At 37.5% G+C, this 22,332-nt stretch overlaps 1 protein-coding gene across 1 annotated transcript; it reads right to left on the bottom strand.

The window, feature by feature from the left end:
* Positions 1 to 9,721: 9,721 nt before the first annotated feature.
* LOC145995204 (uncharacterized) lies at positions 9,722 to 19,670 on the bottom strand. Its single transcript, XM_083131765.1, has 4 exons — positions 19,499 to 19,670; positions 16,217 to 16,375; positions 13,406 to 13,498; positions 9,722 to 11,603 (listed from the first exon to the last, which is right to left on the bottom strand). Exons 1-4 carry the CDS (start codon positions 19,569 to 19,571, stop codon positions 11,107 to 11,109), a joined length of 822 nt encoding a protein of 273 aa, XP_082987891.1. The 5' UTR covers positions 19,572 to 19,670; the 3' UTR covers positions 9,722 to 11,106.
* Positions 19,671 to 22,332: the final 2,662 nt, after the last annotated feature.

The following is a 22,332-nucleotide window of genomic DNA, read 5'->3' as shown; positions in this document are numbered from 1 at the left end:
ATTCACAGAACCGTCACAACATTCCCCTGCTCCGGGAAAATGAAAACTACGAAACAACGAGGAGGAGTTTTCATTTATAAATCAGTCAGATGTTATCAACATAACTAAAACAAAGTTACAAATGCACAATATTATCTGACATTCGACAACAACTTGCACATAAACAGATTTGTGCCTAACAGGTAATAACAAATCAGATCATAATAGAACATTTAATTGTACAAAATAATAAACAGAATGGTTTCCTTTTTCCAGTATCTACTCTCATAAATTTAATTTTCAGACAAGAGTTGATTCCTCTTTTCTTCCGAACAGTTAAACACTCGAAGATTAGAAAAGTTCACCTTGTCATAATATTGCTGGTTCATTGTGTAAAGAATTACATTATTGTCCTTAATTTCCTTGACAAGGAATGGCCCAATATACAAGTTGAACAATTTATGAATCTGGCTGTTAATTTTGGAACTAACTTGCCTATTTTTTATCATAACCAAATCTCCTGTTTGAAGTTTGATCGAGTTCAATGCATTCTTAATCTTCCTACTTCTTCTAGATTGTCCAGTCCTGATTTCTGCTAAAAACAATTTGCGTTTCCATGGCAAAGATTTAATTTGTTCTGGCCAGCTGATTTCTTCAAATATTGAGTCCTTCATATCTTCATGTAAGAAAAGTTCACTAGGAGATAATCCGGTAACTGAAGAGCATGAATGATTTAATAACTGAATAATAGAATTTATTTTTGGATACCAACTGGTGTGATTATTATTGCAGAATAATCGCAGTAACCTAACAATCTCCTTATTGTACCTCTCAATAGGATTAGATTTCGGATTGTATGTAGTGGTAGTAAAATGCTTAATTTTCCTTGAATCCATGTAGGCTTTCCACTCATTTGATGTAAATTGGCTTCCACAATCTGATAATAATACATTACATACAGGGTAATGTTTAAAATATTGTTCTTCAAAACGATTGATAATTTCCCTGGCAGTCGCTTTTCTTAACGGATAAATCATAACAAACTTTGACATAACGTCTACAATTGTGAGGAGATATTCATATGTACGGCCAAAAATATGCTCTTCTACAAGCTGTTAAAACCTTCTGATAACCAAAATGTCCATTTAAATCATGCATTTTGTGCAATACCAAAGGTATAAGCTCACGTGGCACTACAAGTTTACAAATTTCATCTGAATTGGGTTTATAAAAAAGAATTTTGTTGTGAAGAAGATACTTTGTAAAGTCTTTATCCGTTGTACTATCTTCCAGGTGAGAAATTATATTATTGCATTTTTCATCTGCTCGTTGAGCTTTTAACCAAATAGAAGAAGTATCATCTTGTGAATCTTCCACAATTACTTGATTGATATATAATTTATCATCAAGTGCAGAATAAGAAGTACAAGGCGGAAATCTACTCAACGTATCAGCAATATTATTCGAAACTCCTGGGACATGATATAACGTGAAATCAAAACACTGCAGTTTGAGAGCCCATCTCGTAAGACGAGAATTAAGTGATTGTGCAGTTTTAAGCCAAGACAACGACTTATGATCTGAATATAAGTTGAAATCAGTTCCTTTAAGATATATAGCAAATTTCTCCAGAGCAAATAATATAGCTAAACATTCCAATTCGTGTGTACTATATGTAATCTCTGCTCCTCTAAGAGCACGACTGCCATATTGTATGACACGAATTTCATCATTATCAACTTGCCAAAGTACACAACCCAATCCTTTCTGGCTTGCATCAACAGAAACACAAAACCTCAACTCAAAGTCGGGTTGACTCAATGCTGGTGCTGAAATTAGAGCATTCTTTAATAACAAGAAAGCTTCTTGACACTGAGGTGTCCAATAAAATGGCACATTCTTGCGTAAAAGATGATATAATGGACTAGCGATATCTGAAAATCCCTGTATAAAACGATTCCTCCAATTTGCCAGTCCCAAAAATTTGCGAAGTGAGGTTTTGTTTTGAGGAACAGGAAACTGTAGAATAGCTGAGTCTTTATCATGATCGACCTTAATCTCGGAACCAGACACTACATGACCCAAAAACTTAATTTCCGTTTGGAAAAATTTGCATTTGGCAAATTTTATGGACATGTTCGTCTTCTGTAATGTCTGTAGAACATAATCAAGATGTTCAAAATGTTTCTCTATTGTTGGGCTAAATATTAAAATGTCATCCACATATATCATCAGAAATGAATGAGTCTCCGGTCCAAACACCTTATTCATTCTCTCAACAAAAACAGAAACAGCTGATTTTATACCAAATGGCAAGTAACAAAACACGTGCTGTCGTCCTCGATACGAAAAAGCTGTGTACTTATATGAGTCGGGCGTAAGTGGTATTTGAAAATATCCACAGGAGAGATCAATCGAAGAAAAATATCTTGCACCCTTAAAATGTTGAAGTAGCTCGTTTATAGGTTCAACATGGGTAAGTGGTGAAATTACATGTTGGTTTAGGCGACGAAAATCCACCACTGGACGCCACTCACCATTAGATTTTGGGACAATATGTACTGGGTTTAAATAAGGCGAAGACATCTCTTTAATTATTCCCCAGGCCTTCCATTTCTCTAGTTCCTTTTCTAACGCTGCTCTTTTGGCGAACGGTACCGGATATATAGGTGCCTTGATTGGTTCCTTTGTGTCTAGTTCAATTCGATAAGGTTCTACGAATGCAGATCGGGGTCGATCAGAAAACAAACTATGGTATTCTATTATTAGATTCTCAAGCTGAGACTGCTGCTCCGTGTTGAGTGATTCACACGACCGCACCTTCGTTGTGATCTGATCTAGAGAAACGATAAGTAAATTTTCTGCTTCTTTGACTATAGTAACTTCCTGCATCTGGCAGCGATCCCTATCAGTTGTGATTTTGCTAGAGTTAAATGGCTGAACCAATTCGGAACCAGTAGACGCCATCAAACTAATTTCGTTTCTTCTAAAATCGAGTACAGCTTTGTATTGCCTTAAAAATGGTATTCCGAGAATTAATTCAGCATGCAGTTGCTTCAATACGAACATCTCCAAAGTAAAAACTTCCGAGTTAATTGAAATACTTATAATCTTCCGACCAGCAACACGAAACTTCTGATGTCCTGCAAACGGCAATAACTTAAGTTGATCCACTGTATCCAGTTTGGCACTCGGAATAATTGATTTTATACTGCACCATAATTCATAACTGACTAAATTACACTGGCTTCCACTGTCGATGACACACTGTATCGTAATACCGCAAACTGTTCCTGTGATCAAAGGTTGATCAGTAATAGGGGTAGGTATACCAGTATCATTTAAAATCCAAGTAGGTTCATCTTCGTACCAATCTAATTGAAAAAATATTGAAAGTGGATAACAATGATCAACTTCAGGTAAAACGGAATTACTTAATACAGCATACTGACAAGTTGTGCCTATATTTTCACTACGATATGATTTAGACGGACCATCCATTATGTTAGTGCGAGCAAACTGGTCCACGTTCACCCGCGACGTTCGTTTAATGTTGCTTCAGGGACAGAAGAAATGAACTGTTTACAAGAAGTTTCTCTTGGATCGAAAGATGGAGCATTTTCATTTAATGGAGTATTCGCCACTGCAGTTGCATTGCAACTGTTTCCCGTTGACAACTGAGAAGACGAATATCCGCAATTGGCACATACACTGCATGGTTGGAATGAGTGGAAATTATTGTTAGAGAACTGAGAGTTAGGACGCAGTGTAAATTGCTGTTGTTCTTGCTCGTTTCTGGCATTGAAACTGTTGGTCATAAATCTACCATTATTGTTGAAGTATCGTGAGCTTTGTGGACTTCTATTTTGCCGGAAATTTTGAGTTCCTGCACCATTACGTCTGTAACGATTATATGGTTTGTTAGTTAGGTTAGGTTTCCCAAAATTATTATTTCTATTAAATATCATCGTCTTCTGGCTGGAGTTTGATTGTTGGTTTTCAGCAACAAACGGAACATCTGTACGTGGAATCTTATTTCTTTTATTTTCATCGCTAGAAGAAACAAAATGAACAGTATCATTAGGTCTTACATTACGTCTTGAACATTGATTTCCATTAGGTTCATCATCGTTCACAAACGATGAACTTTTAGCAACACTTTGAACTCTCAGTTTTGCCCTTGCACTATTTTTGTCGGTAAAACTTTTAGAATTATTCCCATCATGTCGGAAATTTTTTTCACGTACATTATCATGAACATTAAAACTCTTGTTTGATCTTGAATTCACTAAATCCAACCTCTTTAGTAACGCAATTACATCATCCATTTTAACTAATCTAGCAGCTAATATTGTTTGTGCAATAGATGTGGGCAACTGATTGATTAAAATATCAATAACTTCTGCATCATTCGGACGATCAACTAAATTATAATATGCTGAATGCGTACGAATAGCAAAAACTTCCATACTACTCGTCGATTTAGGATCATATTTACGACTTCTAAGTTCAGATAATTGAGCCTGAGTTAACGAATAAGACGTGTAGTGATTCAGAAATTCGTCAACAAACTGTTTGTACGATGTAAACGAATCGACATGAGTATTATACCAACCTTCTGCAGGTCCCTGAAAACAATTAGTAATACATTCAAGCCTTTGCATGTCAGGAACTTGCAGTAAGTCTAAGTAGGACGTTAAAGTTTTAATAAACTTACGTGGGCTTGATTTTTCAGGATCTCCAGAATATTTAGGAAGAACAGTAAGTTCATTCAATCTTACCAACCGTCGAGGTTCTTGAGTAAGCGAACGCACACAATTGTCAGGATAATTACATCGATGATTCTGCGGATTTGCTGACTTTTGGTTTGCTTGCCTCTTTCTTTCCTGACCAGAACCATCAGAATATAAAGAACGGGTTGATTGACATAACTTATTAGTATTACTAGTTCTCACTCGATTATTTCTAGAACGTTTTTGTCTTTGTGAAGCAATGCGATTGTGTTCGTAATCAGAAACATCACACGCTGAAGAATCAGATGATTTAGGAGAGGTTAGGTTCTGTGCAGGAATACCAGGTTGACAGTTACTATTCACATGAGAACTGTAAACTTGTACAGGATTACTTGATTCAACATTAGTCGAAATATTAGATGTTAACTTAGTAATATTTTCCTCACATGCTTCCACGCGCTTAGTTATTTCGTCCTTGCTCACAACGACTTCAAGTCTTTGAACTTGCCGAGACAACCCTGAAACATTGTTCTGGCATTCTGTAATCTGATCAGTCAATCCAGCAAGTTTATCAGAATTCTCTGTACAAGTAGTGTTGACTTCCTCGATTTTCTCTGTTAGTCCTTGCACTTCTCTTTCCATTTCCTGATGTAATGAACGTGTTGCTAATTTGCAGGACTCGGCAACTTCAGCTAATTCCTTTCGTAACGATGTACTCAATTCGTGGAAGTCAAGCTTGAGTAGTTGCTGTGAATTTTGAATTTCCTGTTGAGATTCCCTGATTTTTGTAAACTCAAGCTGATGAGACTCTTGAGTTTGCCTCATTTTTGTAAACTCAAGCTGTTGAGACTCCTGAGTTTGCCTCATAGAATCTTGAGTTTGCCTCATTTTTGTAAACTCAAGCTGTTGAGACTCTTGAGTTTGCCTCATTTTTGTAAACTCAAGCTGTTGAGACTCTTGAGTTTGCCTCATTTTTGTAAACTCAAGCTGTTGAGACTCTTGAGTTTCCCTAATTTTTGTAAATTCCATCTGTTGTGACTCGCTCATTTTTCTTAACTCTGCAAGCAGATCAAACATTTGAAAAGGAACATTACTTTGCTCCGTTGACGTCTCTGCCAACACAGAAGGACGAATGTCAATTTCTTGAACATTTTCTTGACTTCTTTTCCATTGCACGAAAGCTTCAATACTGAACGGATCATAAGAAGGATCACAATCTGTACAGAAATAATTTTCATTTAACTGGTATAACTCCCAATGCTTATCGGACAAACCCAAACATTGTAAATGATACCAATGGCCACAATTTTCACAAGCTACCAACCTTTCCTTATCGGGATCTTTGCAGCACTTCACCATATTCATGGCACCATTCTTATTTTGTGATTCATCAGGTTCATCACCACAATTGATAGATCTAGCTGTAAGACTTGTTTTGGATCTCAGATTATAAGGATTACTTAATGCGTACATAATATAAATTTATGTACAAACTAGATTCACGAGAACAATGGTGTAAGTTAACACTTACGCAAAACACATCACTCAAGATCGTGCTGATAACGTTCCACAATACTGGACCACCAATTATACTGTGACGTTCACAAGTCAATCATTTGCACGATCACATTTAGTTCATAAATATTTGAAATAAAACGCGAAGGTGAAGATACAACTTCTATAGGTCTATATATTAGTGAAATAACTGAGTAATATGCAGTTCACTATTACCTATATTTCCATTTTTGCCAGACACACTACTACATAATGACTATTGATTCTCGTTGCTATATCAACGTTAGAATTCCAAATATCTCGTTTATACAGCGTATAGTGCAATGAATAACATAAAACATAATTAACGTTGTACAAAGTAATAATTATACATTTTTTAAACATTAATATAAAGTGATTTTTATAATATGAAATTAATAATTTCAATAAACATATAATTATATTGTGCGGATTCACAGAACCGTCACAAAGAGAAAGATTTGAGCAGCTTAAACATCATAGTGAATTTTTCAATTTCTTTTATGATATTAGTAAGCATACAGACATGCCATCTGATCTTTTGTCTGAAAAGTGTAGAAAACTTGCCGAAATGTTAACACATGAAGGCTACTGAATTAAAAGATGACCTAAAATTGCTTTCGTCTAAAATAAAACAATTACTCCAAAGGAGACCTTAAACTGATAAAGGGTCATGATTTTGCACCTAATGTGAGTGTAGAACTTCGAATTTATTAACTTTGTCAGTAACCGTGGCAAGTGGCGAACGAAGTTTTTTTTTTTAAAATTGAGGCTAATAAAAATACTATATTCGGTCAATCATGCCTGAAACACGCATTTTATGCAAGACAGCATTGTACAAAAAAGAATATTACATGCAAAGGTAAAGGTAAATTCACTGTTCATATAGCACCATGTCATGAAGGCACATTTGGGGGGTAGGGCCACACACATTCTCGATCTCGGCCATTTTGTTTGATGTGAACAGCACCACTCTCCGGCCGCCTTACCTCCCCGAGTTGCCCCCAGGTACCCATTAATTTGAGGCTGGGTGAAGCGCAGAGCCGCTTTATGCGGGAACAACGCAGGAAAGAATTCAGACCTTAGATCACCCACATTTTAAAAATCCAATCATATATCGGAGACCTACAACGGTAAACATATGAAGTCAAGCCTTCATTTCTTTCCTAATACTTGTTACATTTAAGATACGTTTAAGAGAGAGAGAGAGTTTTCATAAATTATTATAATAATATAAAATTAGTGTCGCATTTTTTAAAGTTTAACTGTTCGAGCGAGACATCCTTTTGTGCTTAATAGTATTGAAATAGCGTAACAAGTCGCATTATTTATTTTATAGTTTGATGTTTTACTTAGGAATATATTGATTTTCAATTTCCTGTTGCTGCGTAATGACTGGGGGGGGGGCGTTCGAAAGGGAGCGGCATCTGCCTCCAGAGCGGCAAAATGACTAGAGCCGGTCCTGACATGCAGCAGTGTCGTATGCTGGGTTCAAAACCTGGGGTATCTCTTTATACCGTAAAGTTCGAATACGAGGCTCATTTCCGTTCAATTTCTTGGATTTTGAAATTATGCAGGTGCGGATCCACGGGGGGAGGCGATAGGGGCGATTGCCTCCCCCAACTACCAGGCTTTAGGATATATTATGCCTAATATTTTTTAAGACTCAAATATTCTGTCTTTTATCACCAAGTTTAACAGGCTAGATAATATTTTTTAAAGTTTGATTTAAGTCAGCTCTGTGTTCAAGGCACGCTAATCGGAACTGCACTTAGAGTTTAAATTTTGATCCGAACGTGCAATTAGAGTTAAAAGGGGGATCGAATCAGAACCCTTTGAGAGAATAGTTTTTTTTTTATTTGTTGATTCATTTTATTCCTCATACCTAATCGACCAGTTTACAGTGGCAATAGGAGGAATAATGATAAGAACATATACTAATGACCATCTACTAGGGATCCCGCGTTCGAATCCCGACCTGGCTATGAGTGTTCTTTGTGAGTGTTCCGTCATCAATTTCATCATATCATCGCTCCTGCTCATCTTCGTGATTAGCCAAAAGTGGCAGAAAAGCGAAGTAAAATAAACCAAATCAATCGAACCATCTACTGGGTCCCTCCCTATCTTTGCATGCAAGACAATACTATAATCTCTGGATCAATTGATTCCTGTTTAGAGTATGATATATTGTTCATATAAAACAGTTCAAGTGTAGGTTAGAAATTAATCTTGGTGAGGCGAGGCACACTACTGAAATTCGCCCCTCCCAACTGTAATTTCTGGATCCGCCACTGAAGTGTTGTGACATTGTAATAAAAAACACGTACCTTACAATTTACAAATAATTATAAAAATGTCACTGTTTCATTAATATAGAAACAGTAAGAAAAGGATTTCAAGTATTTCATGTATTTATATAATATAGAGGCCCATGTTGTGAAATATTTATGTAGGCCTACTTGCGAGAATAAAATACATAATAAACTTCTTACCTTGAATATTTCATTTGAACAGGAACTCCATCTTGCCTACGTCTGAGGTAAAATGGTTATTAGAACAGCGTACTACGAAGCCAGGGGTCCGAGTTCAAATCCAGGCCTGAGCATGGCTATTCTTTGTGAATGTCCCTTCATCAATTTCCTCGTATCATCAGTCATCCTCGTCGTCGCGATTAGCTAAAGTGGCACCTAAATAACAACTAAATCAAATCCATTTTCTTCTTCTTTGGGATGCCAGGCCTGCATCTTCACGCATATGTAAAATGATATGCTACATGACCCCCTTCCCATTTGAAAATCTGGGTGTAATTCCAAAATGGCTTTTCAAGATGGCCGCCATGATACACATTAGCCCCATCTGGTGTGCTCCCACCCCGATTACCCATATCCGAAATTTCATCGCCCTCCGTCAAGTCGTTTTCAAATGAAAAGGGTGGTGCCGGACTTTTGCCTCACCCTGAATATACTAAACTTCTTTGCACAATAGCCTTTTTTTGGAGGTCAAGGGATCGGCTTTTCATTGGGTAATTCGTGTTCTGGCTATATACCGGAAATTATATTATTGTTGTGTATAAAAGTTATCATTTACATTCTCGGTTAGTTTACTATGTCAAAGCAGAAATACATCTTTTACAATGTCTGATTTGATTAACGTTATTGTGCCATCGAATGGATTGTATGTTTGATTGATTGATTTGGAGTTTTATGTCCACTTTATGCACAGTAAGGCTAATCGGGACTGGACCTACAGTTTAAAGTGGGATCCGAACCACTATGTGCCTCCACCGGGTATCGAACCTGGAACCCCTTGATTACAAGACGACGACGCTACCAGTGCGCCATCGGGGAGGCCCGAATGGATTGTATGTGGTTTAACTGTATATGCTACCAATAATTTGTCTTCTATTTTAATGTAAAATGTTGTTTATTTCTATTTGATGTTAGGCCATCCACACACTTAAAATATTCATATTAAGTTTGAAATCAATCTTTATAAAAAAATATTTTAATACAAATATGTGCAAAAACAAGCAGATGTTTAGCCCATTACTCATGGATTAACATTACAAATAAATATAAGTGCTTTATACACATTAACAAATATCTTGAGAATTTACTCTCTTCTTGATTCAAATATTAGAAGCTGATTTCTTAATTGATAATAAATTAATCAATCTCCTTTCGACTACACTATACAATAATTGTGACAGATTCAGAAGCACTAGTTCATTGATTATGTCCTACTCTAATAGTTGACCTGGTCACATACATTTTCTGTGAATCACTTTAACTATTAATGTGATTGGAGTAACTACGTGCATAGATTACATCTAAGGTGGAACCACATTTTTCTTTGGATTTGCAAACATTAACAGAACAATACTCAGCACAAGCACACGCACTCGAACATATAAGCCTATATGTATAGCCCACCCAACAAACAGAAACTGAGAAGCCTGTTGCTGAAGTTCGTATATGTCGACGAAGGTTAAATCAATCACAGCATATCAGTTCTTTGGGAAAAAAAAATAAAAAAATACAAATACACAACCTCTAAGGTGGAAGATTTGAAGAATTTTTGGACACTTCTTTCCAACATGTTCTCAGGATTTGGCTGCAGACATTCCTTCCGCCTTGAATAAACTAAACTGCCCCAAACGTTTTTTTCAACTTCAAGAGGTAGGGAATGAATGAAAGTGCATTGTTTTGATTTGACTTACGAGAGGGTTCTCAGGTATTAATTTTCAGTTTCTGGGGCTTTCGGACACGTATATAAGTTCTTCATAAGTTTCTTTCTGTGTTATTTTACATTATAGCATTCCCTTGTGAATATTGCTACAACTGGAAATATAATACCCAGAAATGCTCTTTCTCTAAACTTAATCTTGCTCTTTGGACATGACTTTTCTATCACTAGCAGAAGTGTGTCTAATTGTGATCAATATAATGGAATTATTGCTTAATAAAATCTTATGATGTCGACTAAATGAGTACGTATATGCGTGTGAATTTTATAAATCTAGTGAACTGTGGCACAACAACCATTTGCCATGCATTTTCGTTTCGTGGTCAACGGATAGAATCTCATAGTGGGCGTTGGTATACTGTGGGCGTTATCTGGTTTCTAGACCCGAACATCTATCCTACTTTACCTATTCCCCACTGGCTCAAAATTGGCCCACTACTTGTAGGAAACTTCAATGACAAATGAAATCAAGTTAGGCTAACATACTCGTAAGCTCTTGTTAATTAGATAAGGACTTCAGCATCAATATCCTCAGTTCTTGTTTTGTAGGGAGCCATAAAATAATTAAGTCAAATAAAATAACATCGTGATAACTACATCGAGTTGCAACTACTTTTTAAGCTACGTCGTTTCCTGTTGTAGTAGTCTCTTGAAGTGTGACAGTTGTAACTGAAGAATTTGTTCCACTACCTTGTCCAGATTCTTCGTCAGAACCGAAGTCTAGTCCAAAGAAGCTGCTGATGTAATAGAGTCCTTTGTTTGCGGTGTCGCTCACAGTGTCTATCAGGGCCTGTTCTGCAGGAGTCAGGGCCAAGCTGGAGTTTGCACTAAGGATGTCCGCATCCACTGCAGGTTCTGTAGATTCTTCAGTACTTACAGTCGTTCCTTCTGATTGCGTATTGACGGGGCTGACTGGCGGATCGAATTCCATTCCTTTTGGTCCCATCCTGAAGCATCCAAGGTGATACTCGGCATGTGGGTCCCCCAGAAGCAGAGCCTCGAATTGCACGCAGCCTTTAACGCCTTCTGACGTCGGTGCCAGGTCTCTGAAGCGAGCACACACCTGTGCTATATTTGTCAGTAGGTTCAAGCATGCTGGGTCCGGATTTGATCCTGTGAAGAGAGGAGACATTTCAGGGACAAGTATTGCTGGCATCACACTGTATAACAATGAGAGCGTGAATTGGCAAAATTCAATGACCTCTAGGGATAAAAATTCAAACAAATGTTTTCTACGAGATTCACTGAATGTATTTGAGAAAGTATTAAAAATTAGGAACGATTAATTGAAACTTACACATTACGAAAACCTTTACCAGACGGCATGGAAAAAATGTACTGTTTCCGGCAATAAAAATGGGACACTTGCATCTTGATATACTGAATTCCCTGCAATTAGTTATGTGTGCTGTCTAACTCTACACGATGAGCCAACTTCAATAATAACTTTTCAACTTTTCTCCGCTATCACCGGAGAATTAGGCAACACACATAACGCATTCAGGAAAGCCAGAATCTTGGTGTCCCATTTTTATTGCTTGGAGCTGTACCTATTTGGAAAGTGAAGTTTGTTCTGAATCGATACTAATCCACGGTACGTGACAGTGGATAGTGCATGACGAGGAAATATGTAAGAAAGAGTTATTTCTTTCTTTTTGAGAGTGAGTACTTAATGTTCCACTTTCAATATCTGCAAAATAATTGATTCCATGTCAACTTTACGTACAGGTAGACTAATTGAGACTTTATGGTATTTTCCAAAACATTAGAAGTAGGTGTAGTAATGGTGATAATGGCAAAATATGAGCTGGGAGACTGGTGGCGTTAGTATGTTGCCGTGATGAACACCCACATTTATTAAATTCTGGAATATCACACGAGAAAATACATATTTGGTTTAACATTTTATTTCTTATTTGGAGAGAATGGACTAGTCCCTACTCTTCCCTTCTCGCATTGTCAACCTTGTATCTATTTAATAAAATGTTGAGTAGATCTGAGAGCATATCCGACAAAGAATTCAAAGAGATTCTAATTAACTTTCTGCGGTCTGAATTGAGGTGCTATTGTGGAGATCAGACGCTTTACTGTCTGAACAACAGAATACACACTAAATTTGTATTTGCATAGTGTTTTGGTTATTTAGTTTCGTTTTCCTGACACGTTTTGCTAATCGTGACGATGAGGATGGATGAAGATAGGATGAAATTGATCAAGGGGCATTCACTCCATGACCACACCGGGATTTGAACCGCTGGCGACATCGAAAGTCAAGCACTACATGATTTACTTGTACTGTATAAATTGACTAATCAAACTAATCAATTTACTACTTCAACTATAATCTACAAGTATCTATTATCACAGATAAAACTCACGAATAAATAAAATGGCGCGATTTTACGTGGAGATAGTGCTCTTACCATCACACAGGAGCGTAACATCGGTATATATCATGCGAGAAATAATGGAAAATAACTTCTTCAAAGCTTGTTTCCAGTGTATGAAACTGTTACGAACAAATTAAAATACTACATTAAAAGCATACTTAAGGTATAATTTTAGATATATTTGTCAGAAAAATGTGCTAAAATAAAAACGCGAAATTTGAAAAAAAAAATAGAGAATCGAGGTCCCTAGTCATAATAAATCAACAACTTTCACCATGACGGACAGAAGATGAATATTAAAGCTTTTCTTTAGATTGAACAAAGATCACATGAAAAACTTTCTTACAACAAAAGTTTCATTTTTATGCATGAACATGAACGAAGTTATTATATCAAACTTGATCCATAGTGAGAAATTAATTTAAACTATTCGACAGCCATTTATTAATCCACATTTAAGTCATACCTCATGAAAACTACCCACAGAGCTCTTGAATAACTCCTACATTAGTTTGCTCAGCATACCTGTTACCGTTTGGCTGTGAAGAACACTGTTTCCATACGAGACATTCACTGCCATTCCTTCTTCTTGAGAAATGTATGTCATTCGCACGCAACCTGCAAAAGAATGGAAATTATGAATTAAAGTGAAAGTCCATCCATGTAAATTTGAAGTGTCATTTTTAATTCGTCAAGTGAAAACTTGCCACAAGAAGTTAAAACTACATTAACGTCCATTTGCTGAATCGATAGCATTCTAATTTTGCAATTACGAAATGTAAGGAAAGGAGAAATCTTACTCGAAGGAGAAGATGTGCGTGAAGTCCAATTGAGAAATCCTGAAAAGAGTTGCTGTATCAGAAACCGTATTGAAAGGAAAAGCTGTGTGGAAAGTCTTATTCAAAGAAGAGACTGTGAGGAATATCTTATTCAAAGGGGATAATGGGGGGGAAATATATTCAAATAAGAATAACTGTTAGAAGACTTGTTCAAAGGAACGGAAATAATTAAATCGAGAATTGTTATTCAAAGAAAAACTGTGTAAGAAGTCGTGTTCCAAATGAGAAATATTGTATGTGTGATAAATATTTACAAAGGAATTCTCAGAAATGAAAGGAGTAGCCGTGATAGAACTTTATTGGAAGTAATAAAAGCTGTGTGGGTAGTCTATTCAAAAGGAGGGGTTTCATGAGAAATGTTATTCGAAGGAAGCGTTCTGTGAGTACACGGGCGTCTGAAATGGGGGGAGGGGGTCGTCAATTATTATAAGGACGTTACGACATCAAACTGAAGGAGTGTTTTTTGAGGGGTCAACACTATTATGCCTCGTTTACCACTCCGGAAAAAAATGATTGCTTGCCGCTCCCGGGAAAGAATCCTGTGGACGTACATGTGTGAGTTGTCTTATTGAAAGAAGAAACTGTCTATAAGAAATAGTGTAAAGAGAATAAATTTGCCTGAGCAATATATTCAAAGAAGGAAGTTGTCTAAGAAATGTATGAATTCAAAGGAGACACTGTGTGAGAATTTTCATGGAACACTTGTTCGTGTGTTTTAAAAAAATGCTATTAGGTATTACGTTAGTAATTCGAACGAAAAGGGGTCGAAAATGAACTGGTAGTAGTCCAACAACTACGATTATAGGTATATATATAATCAAGGGTATATATATTTATAAGGAGTGTTTATTTAAAAACTAAAAATAGTTAAGATCCTCAAAGAGTACCTGTCAGTGATTTCGGCATGATATCATAGTTCATATGATAACATACAACAGTAAAAAACCTCAAGAAAATAATTTTTGAAACGATAGAAGGAAAGGAAGAGTACATAAAAAACAATCTTGGACTCACTCACAACTTGGTTATTTTTCTCATGCTTCTTGCCTTAAATATTAGTGATTACTCTTTTCTTTTGAGCAGTGTGTCTTTTTGTGTTCAATCCACCACATATGTAGTAATATCACTCCTTGGTGGGGTGTTAAGCGCAACTCACTACGATGTTTGACCCCTGGATAAGGCATGTTTGTATCATTGTGTTGGTCTCATCATCCATTTCGTCAGTTCATCAATCAATACAATCAACGCAAGAGGTAGAAAAGCAACATAGAATAGTCGAAATGGAAAGAAAGTAGCTAATGGTGGTGTCAATCAAACTACAGATTGTTTCATGTTATAGTCTGTGAATATGATATCTGTGACAGATCAAAATTCCTCACGCAAGTCATCTTCTAATTATCGTTGTTTCCTTATTTCATCGTTTGAATAGCAGAAATAGAACCCCGAAATATATGAACACAATTAAAGTAAACATAACTTTAACTTTGACGGTTGGAACGTTGAAGACAGCAATGTAAGATTCTTCTAAGAGTAGCCTAATTACAAATTCAATGCCTAAATGAAGAAAAAAATATTATTATTTATTCTGTCATTATTTATATTTGTTCCATAATTTTCTTAATTTATCTTCAATTTCTGCATACATTTTTATGTAAGTGCAATAACCTGTACGGCCGTAAGTTTCACTCACCCTTAAAGGTGAGTATGCAGAGCTATGTTGATAGTTTCTTAAATTTCTTGCACGTTTGTATCGATTATTTTCGAGACTCGATACGAGAAACGGACGTTTCGATATCGAGGTCAGGCAGAAAACGAAACAGTTATATGCATGTAACTCGAAATGACACGAAGAATCAAAGAGGCTTTCGTAATTCACGAGATTAGACGAGAGAGACCAGTGCTCGAAGTTGGTTCTACACCTCCACTTAAGATAATTTTCCTAAAGCATCCCCCAGCTAGGAAATCTGCATAATCCCCAAACTTGACCAAGCATTTCCCTCACCTAGAAATTTCCACTTGAAGCACTGGACAAGATCTTGTCCAGTCTCATCTCGGTGCCATTCCTTGGGGCACGTATTGAACAATCTTTACTTAGTTTTTGGAAACCTTGAGTCAATAGAGAGATCTAATATCAGCAAGCTTCCTTGTCAAGACCGGATTTTGGGGAGACTTGGAAAGGGGCTAGCCCCGAACCTCCAGCGCAGAGAAATGACTTCGAATAGGGCCATAAAGTGAAAAGAACAAGATATTTGAAATGCAGTCAAAATACAAATAACTATCTTGCATAACTGCGCCTGAAATGTGTAACTGAACTTGTACATGGGGTTCACACAATCATGTAGCTCCCGCCTTCCACATATGTAAATTTGAGCCTGCCTCTCCTCCAGTAGTGCAAGTCCCTGATGGTGGAAATGAGATATTTGGAAGAACTTGCTGAAGAGGATCACTATAGTTAGACTGTTTGAGTTAGACTCAAAATAAGATAGATAAACCTTACCAGGGCCTCCTAAGTCCACGAAGGTGAAGTTGAAGTCAACGCAGCAGATGCAGCTTCCTCCCCTGCAATGGCATTGGCTTCTGTTAGTTCCGTTCGAGGAGTCAACGACGCCATCCACCGTCTCCCGCAGCTCGGTACCCAGGGTCTTCACCAGGAAATCTATAAAAACGATGATAAGAAACAGAAATACAATATAACAGCATAGGTGCCACCTTTCGAGGTAAAAACGTTTTCCCTCCTCCTTTGAATTTCTCAAAAAGATATTATTTATGTAGCTTTTGTGTTACCTGGAGGAGATTAAGGTTCATGTCTTGCCTTACACTCAACCATAACGTGTATGTATCTATTAATACAGTGCGTTCATTTCGATCTGCAGCCGAGAGATCGGGAGAAGCGTGGCGGGCGGCGCTGACGGAGATGCCGACATTTGCGGCCTGTAATGCCCGCTTATTTTTATAGACATATGCAGACATTTATATAAATATTGCAAAACGATCACTAACCTGTGTTATAACACGCAAAAGTTCTTCTGTAATTCATCCAAGTTCTGCTCTTATATACACAAAAAAATACGCTTTAGAAACGATGTTAAGAGCCACAGATAATAAAACATTTTAATCATAGTTTTGACCAGTAACGTCCTGCTTAAGTTTATATCCTTGAAAGAGTTTTGTGCCGATGGGGATCGTTTGGAGGTTTTGAATGTGCAACACTGTATCACGATTACGCTGTAGAAGAAACCGTTAGAAGTCAATAGTGTTCGTGAGCTTCCTTGCAATCCGAAATCTCCGAGCTCGAGTTTTTTGTTCCTTCGCGACTAGATGAAGACAGAGTTGTAAATATAGTGGCGAGCAATGTAAACCAAGAGCGTGTTAATTTCGTACTGTGCGCAAGAGTGTTATTCTTGGTTACTTGCAGTTACTTGTTTGTGTTATTGTAGTGTGTATGTGTGACGTGTCAGTGAGACGATTGGAATGCCAGCCGCAAGATTCACGTTAGAACAAAGATTTTTTTATGTATGACACGTACCTACGTGAAAACAAACTCGTGTCGAGACGTGTGTAGATAATTTGTACAGAAATTCCCATGCGTTTCAACTCCACACAGAGATACGGTTAGACATCTTGTCCTTAAATTACGAGAAACTGTATCGTTAAATTTTAAAACACCTAAGCAAAAACGACGGATTCTAACCGAAGCAAAACTCGATTATATTGGTGCAGTGTTAGAACGTTCTCCAAACAAACCTCTACGCCGTGTTTCACAAGAGGTGGGCGTGTCAAAATCATCGGCACATACAGTCACTAAGCTACTAAAATTAAAACCATACTCTTATAACACAGGTTAGTGCTCGTTTTGCAATATTTATATAAATGTCTGCATATGTCCATAAAAATAAGTGGGCATTTCAGGCCGCAAATGTCGGCATCTCCGTCAGTGCCGCCCGCCACGCTTCTCCCGATCTCTCGGCTGCAGATCGAAATGGACGCACGGTATATCATAATATAATTCACAGAAAACAATAAACACATATACGTATCATTAACAATAAACAGACCACAGTAAGAAATAATAGCAAGTTTTGCTTGGCAGACCATTTCAAATATTTTAATTATTCAGCAGTAGACTGAAACGAAGGATAAATGTATGTAACATCATTCCATAAAGCTTCTTCTTAATCTTATCTTAAATATGCCAATTTTAACATATTCTGAATTCAAGTGAGATTGTATTCCAGTCACGAACTTCTAGTGCAATAAAAGAGTTTGTAAAAAAATCAGTTTTTATGAGTTTTTATAAATAAAAGATTGGAGATTTGGTTAGTTACTGTTTCCCACCTATTTTATAGTTGACATTCCATCAAGCTTTGTTCCAACAAGATCTAATTAGTATGATGTTTTACAAGTTTCAAATATGCAACACGAATGACAAGGCAAAGAAATTCCTAAGAAACAGGGAGGGGGCTATAACCAGAAGGTTATGCTTCTTGTTTCAGAGGTCGGTTCAATTATTTTATTTTCCTGCATTCGACAATCATTTCTTTTATGGAAGTGTGGCCAAACGGGAAGGAGAGGGTATGTATATATACACCCTAGCGATAAGTAAGTTCTCAAAATTATTCAGAATAACACGTTAATAGTTCTGTAAATAATTGGAAGGCCTATTAGAGAAATTTTACAGCGTGATCTAGTGAAGTGAAAGATAATTATCTTTCACTTCACTAGAAAGTCACTAACTTTTACCTTAAATGATTTTCAACTCTCCGTTGAATTTCTGAGATTATACAGAATTTCAAGACCTCATCTGCTCAGCAGCATATACTTCATTAATTCTTTCTTGCTTAGTGGTACGGGAGTGCAGTAATTCCTTCCAATTTATATAATTATACAAAAGATAAGTGTCAGTCCCCTGAATTTTGATGTTTTCACTACTTTTCCAGTTACCACCCGTGTCACCATCAATAGTTTTTACAACTGATTGATTGTAATAGATACACTCATGAAATACGGCAAGGAAAGGCAAGAGAAATGTTTTGGAAAACAAATTTTACTTAAAGTTGAAAATGAGTTTGACTTATCTTCTGAAATCCAGACCGACGATCATACTTCGGTTAAGTGGCTACGCGTTCATTTGAATTTCTGCTAGTATCTCCACCTCAGAATATTAACGAAACAAAGAACGATTTCCAAACTAACAACAGAAGAATCGTGATTCATCATCTAAGTTATTAGATAATTTTAGTCGATACCTTTTAATTAAAGATATACCATATTATGTAATTTTCTGGATTTGCGGAAAACATTCTCCCCTGCCTGATGTCTGATCTTGCTCAACTTAAATTTATAAAGCTTTTAATTATTTTTAAATATTAAAGGCTTGAACTGTCCAGCTTACCAACTATATTTAACGACAGTTAGAAATGGTTGAAAGGTACTAAATAGGCGTGTGTGTAATTGAACAAAATCCTATACAAATCAGACTAGGGGTCAGAAAAAAGGATTGCCCTGCGTCCCCAGAATATCCTCGGTTGTTCTGCATACACGTACAAAAATATAAGTATTTTATGAGGATGAACATGACCGATGATTTGCTGAAACAAACGCATACAGCAAACGCAAGGAAATCCCAAGGTGGGAAGGGGTCGAACCCAGAACCTTTTAGTATAAAACCGTGAATCCAACATACGTGGACAACATACGTGTTTTTTCTAAAATAAAGTAGTCACGTAAGACGAGTTTTCTTGCAACATTGGGCACCAAGAAAGGTAAAGAAATGACTCACCTAGGACTCCGGCAGAGACGACCGACACAAGAAGGAAGCCGACCAGCGCCAGAGGAAGCAAATGCCGGGGCATCTTGGATTCAACTGATCACTCATCGACGGAAGAGCAAACTCCAAAACTTGTCTCGACATACTTTCTTTCAACGGGAGCCAGAAAAAAGACCCGGTGACCGACATATATGTGGTTCCACTCTCTCCTGTCTTCTTTCCAATTGCCGTGTTTGGGAGGCATCCGATGACAATATCAGCGGAACCAGATGCACTCATTCCAGGCTGCACTCGCTCGACCCTGCCTCAAAGATATCCCGCCCTCTGTTCAAGACCGCTTGATTCATGCTGCATGCTTAAGTTGATATAAGGAGGGGCAGTTCACATGCCCTCGCTATGTACGTTGCCTTTCGATGAGCGCGTTTAATTGCCTTGGCTAAGAGGCAGGAAATCCAACTACCTATTTTCCGCTGTCGCATAGACAAAAAAGGCAAAACATTTCGCATTACAAGTTGTTAAGAGTGTGAGAAGCGAGAAAATAGGTTTCCGACAAGACGTTGGCGGTCAAGTACAATGAAACCGTTTAGGAAGTGCCATTCTAAAAGCATTCGTAGCACGAATAATAAGCACAGATTACACGGTGGAAGTCGTATATTGTGTAAGATTCTCATTTTCCCACAACCTTACATTATAAATTAGCATAGTTAAGTCATTTAGGATTGGCCCGTTTCCTTCTCGACTGAAGGTCAGTGACATTGACATTTTTTTTTATTAATTTGAAACTACACAAGCAGTATATTTCCAACTCTAATTTTCTTGTAACTAAAATTTCAATCAAAATGTTAATTCTATTTTAAAAGATGATGTGAAATTTTCCCAATATAAATCAGCACATGAAAAGTTTTCAAAGTTTGTTTTAAATCCACTTCATGATCAGTTAAGCTAATCTGGACTGGAGCTACAGGATCGGGACGCTGAGGGACGAGGTCCTCCAGCCTCCTCTCGCCACTCATACTACGCAACCCTCTCTCTTGGTATACTTTTGCGTAGATTGCTTATCATAGCTGTTATTTCGCCAAGAGCGGAAGTGTGATTAGTAATATGGAAGAGGATTCTAGTATTTGTAGGGAGAAGTTTCAAACCTTGGTGCCTATTAATGAAACCAAGGTGTGTATATATTAGGGTTGGCCAAACGGATGGATCCGAAAAATCCGGATCCATTCGGATCTGGATCCGGATCCAAAAGTAACGGATCTGGATCCAGATCCGAAAGTTCCGGATCCGAAAGTTCCGGATCCGGGTCCGAAAATTCCGTTAGTTAGTCCTACAAGAATTTTTTTCAAGTGTTGTTCCTAAAATACTTTGCTACGCATCGGCTAACACACTCGTGCACAAAAATAATCTTACTTGTTTAACATAAAATGTCAGAGGTGATTTTGTAAATGCCATTGAAACGAATATGTATTCATTCGAATGTATTGGAAATGAAAACACACATAAATGTGAGTCATTCCATTCCAGGATGAAACCTTTAACACGCATAAGAAGATAGAAATGTTATACAAAAATTATACAATTGTTCTACAGTTACAGTTTTACAAATTAAAATAAAACATTATAATATATGCACTGTTATATAATTACAAAGTGTAAGACTAACAAGGGAGGTTATCTAAGTGTCCCCCTCCGATTTCCATGAAACTTGGCAGGCGTATAGTGGGGCCCAAAGGAAGAAATACGTGTTTTTTGTTTCAGCTAAAAAACTGTTTTAGGGGGCAAAACCCCCTCAAATGTCAAGATGAGGACAAATTGAAGTGAGGATCTGACCCCTGTGTCCCTCCGATTTCATGAAACTTGGCAGGTGTATAGTGGGGTCCAAATGAAGAAATACGTGTTTTTTTTGTTTCGGCTAAAAAACTGTTTTAGTGGGCAGCCCCCCCCCTCAAATGTCAATATGAGGACAAATGTAAGTGTGCATTTGACCTATGTGTCCCCCTCCGATTTCCATGAAATTTGGCAAGTGTATAGTGGGGCCCAATGGAAGAAATAAGTGTTTTTTTTTGTTTCAGCTAAAAAACTGTTTTACAGGGCAAAACCCACTCAATTGTCAAGATGAGGACAAATTGAAGTGGGGATCTAACCCCTGTGTCCCCCTCCGATTTCCATCAAACTTGGCAGGTGTGTGTATAAACGGGCCCAAATGAAGAAATACGTGTTTTTTTGTTTCGGCTAAATATCTGTTCTAGTGGGCAACCCTCCCTCAAATGTCAAGATGAGGACAAATTGAAGTGGGGTCTGACCCCTGTGTTCCCCTCCGATTTCCATGAAACGTGGTAGGTGTATGGGGGGGCCCAAAGGAAGAAATACGTGTTTTTTTTTGTTTCAGCTAAAAACTGTTTTAGGGGGCAAAATCCCCTCAAATGTCAAGATGAGGACAAATTGAAGTAAAGATGTGACCCCTGTGTCCCCCTCCGATTTTCATGCAACTTCGCAGGTCTATAAAGGGGGCCCAAAGGAAGAAATACGTGCTTTTTTTTGTTTCGGCTAAAAAACTGTTTTAGGGGGCAAAACCCGCCTCAAATGTCAAGATGAGGACAAATTGACGTGGGGATCATCTGACCCCTGTGTCCCCCTCCAATTCCCATGGAATTTGACAGGTGTATAGAGAGGCCCTATGCCCCCTGTTTCTTCCTATGCCATATTTACGTGGTTTCGGGGTCAGATCCTCACTTCAATTTCTCCTCATCTTGACATTTGAGGGGGGGTGCTCTATACACCTGTCAAGTTTCATGGACATCGGAGGGGGAGACTTAGACCTCCCTTGTAAGTGTATTAATTAATTACAA

The sequence above is a fragment of the Lepisma saccharinum genome, chromosome 11, assembly GCF_977018435.1.
Source record: "Lepisma saccharinum chromosome 11, izLepSacc3.1, whole genome shotgun sequence".
NCBI classification, from domain to species: domain Eukaryota; kingdom Metazoa; phylum Arthropoda; class Insecta; order Zygentoma; family Lepismatidae; genus Lepisma; species Lepisma saccharinum.
Note: the sequence above shows the minus strand (reverse complement) of the source record. Positions and strands in the feature narration are given on the sequence as shown.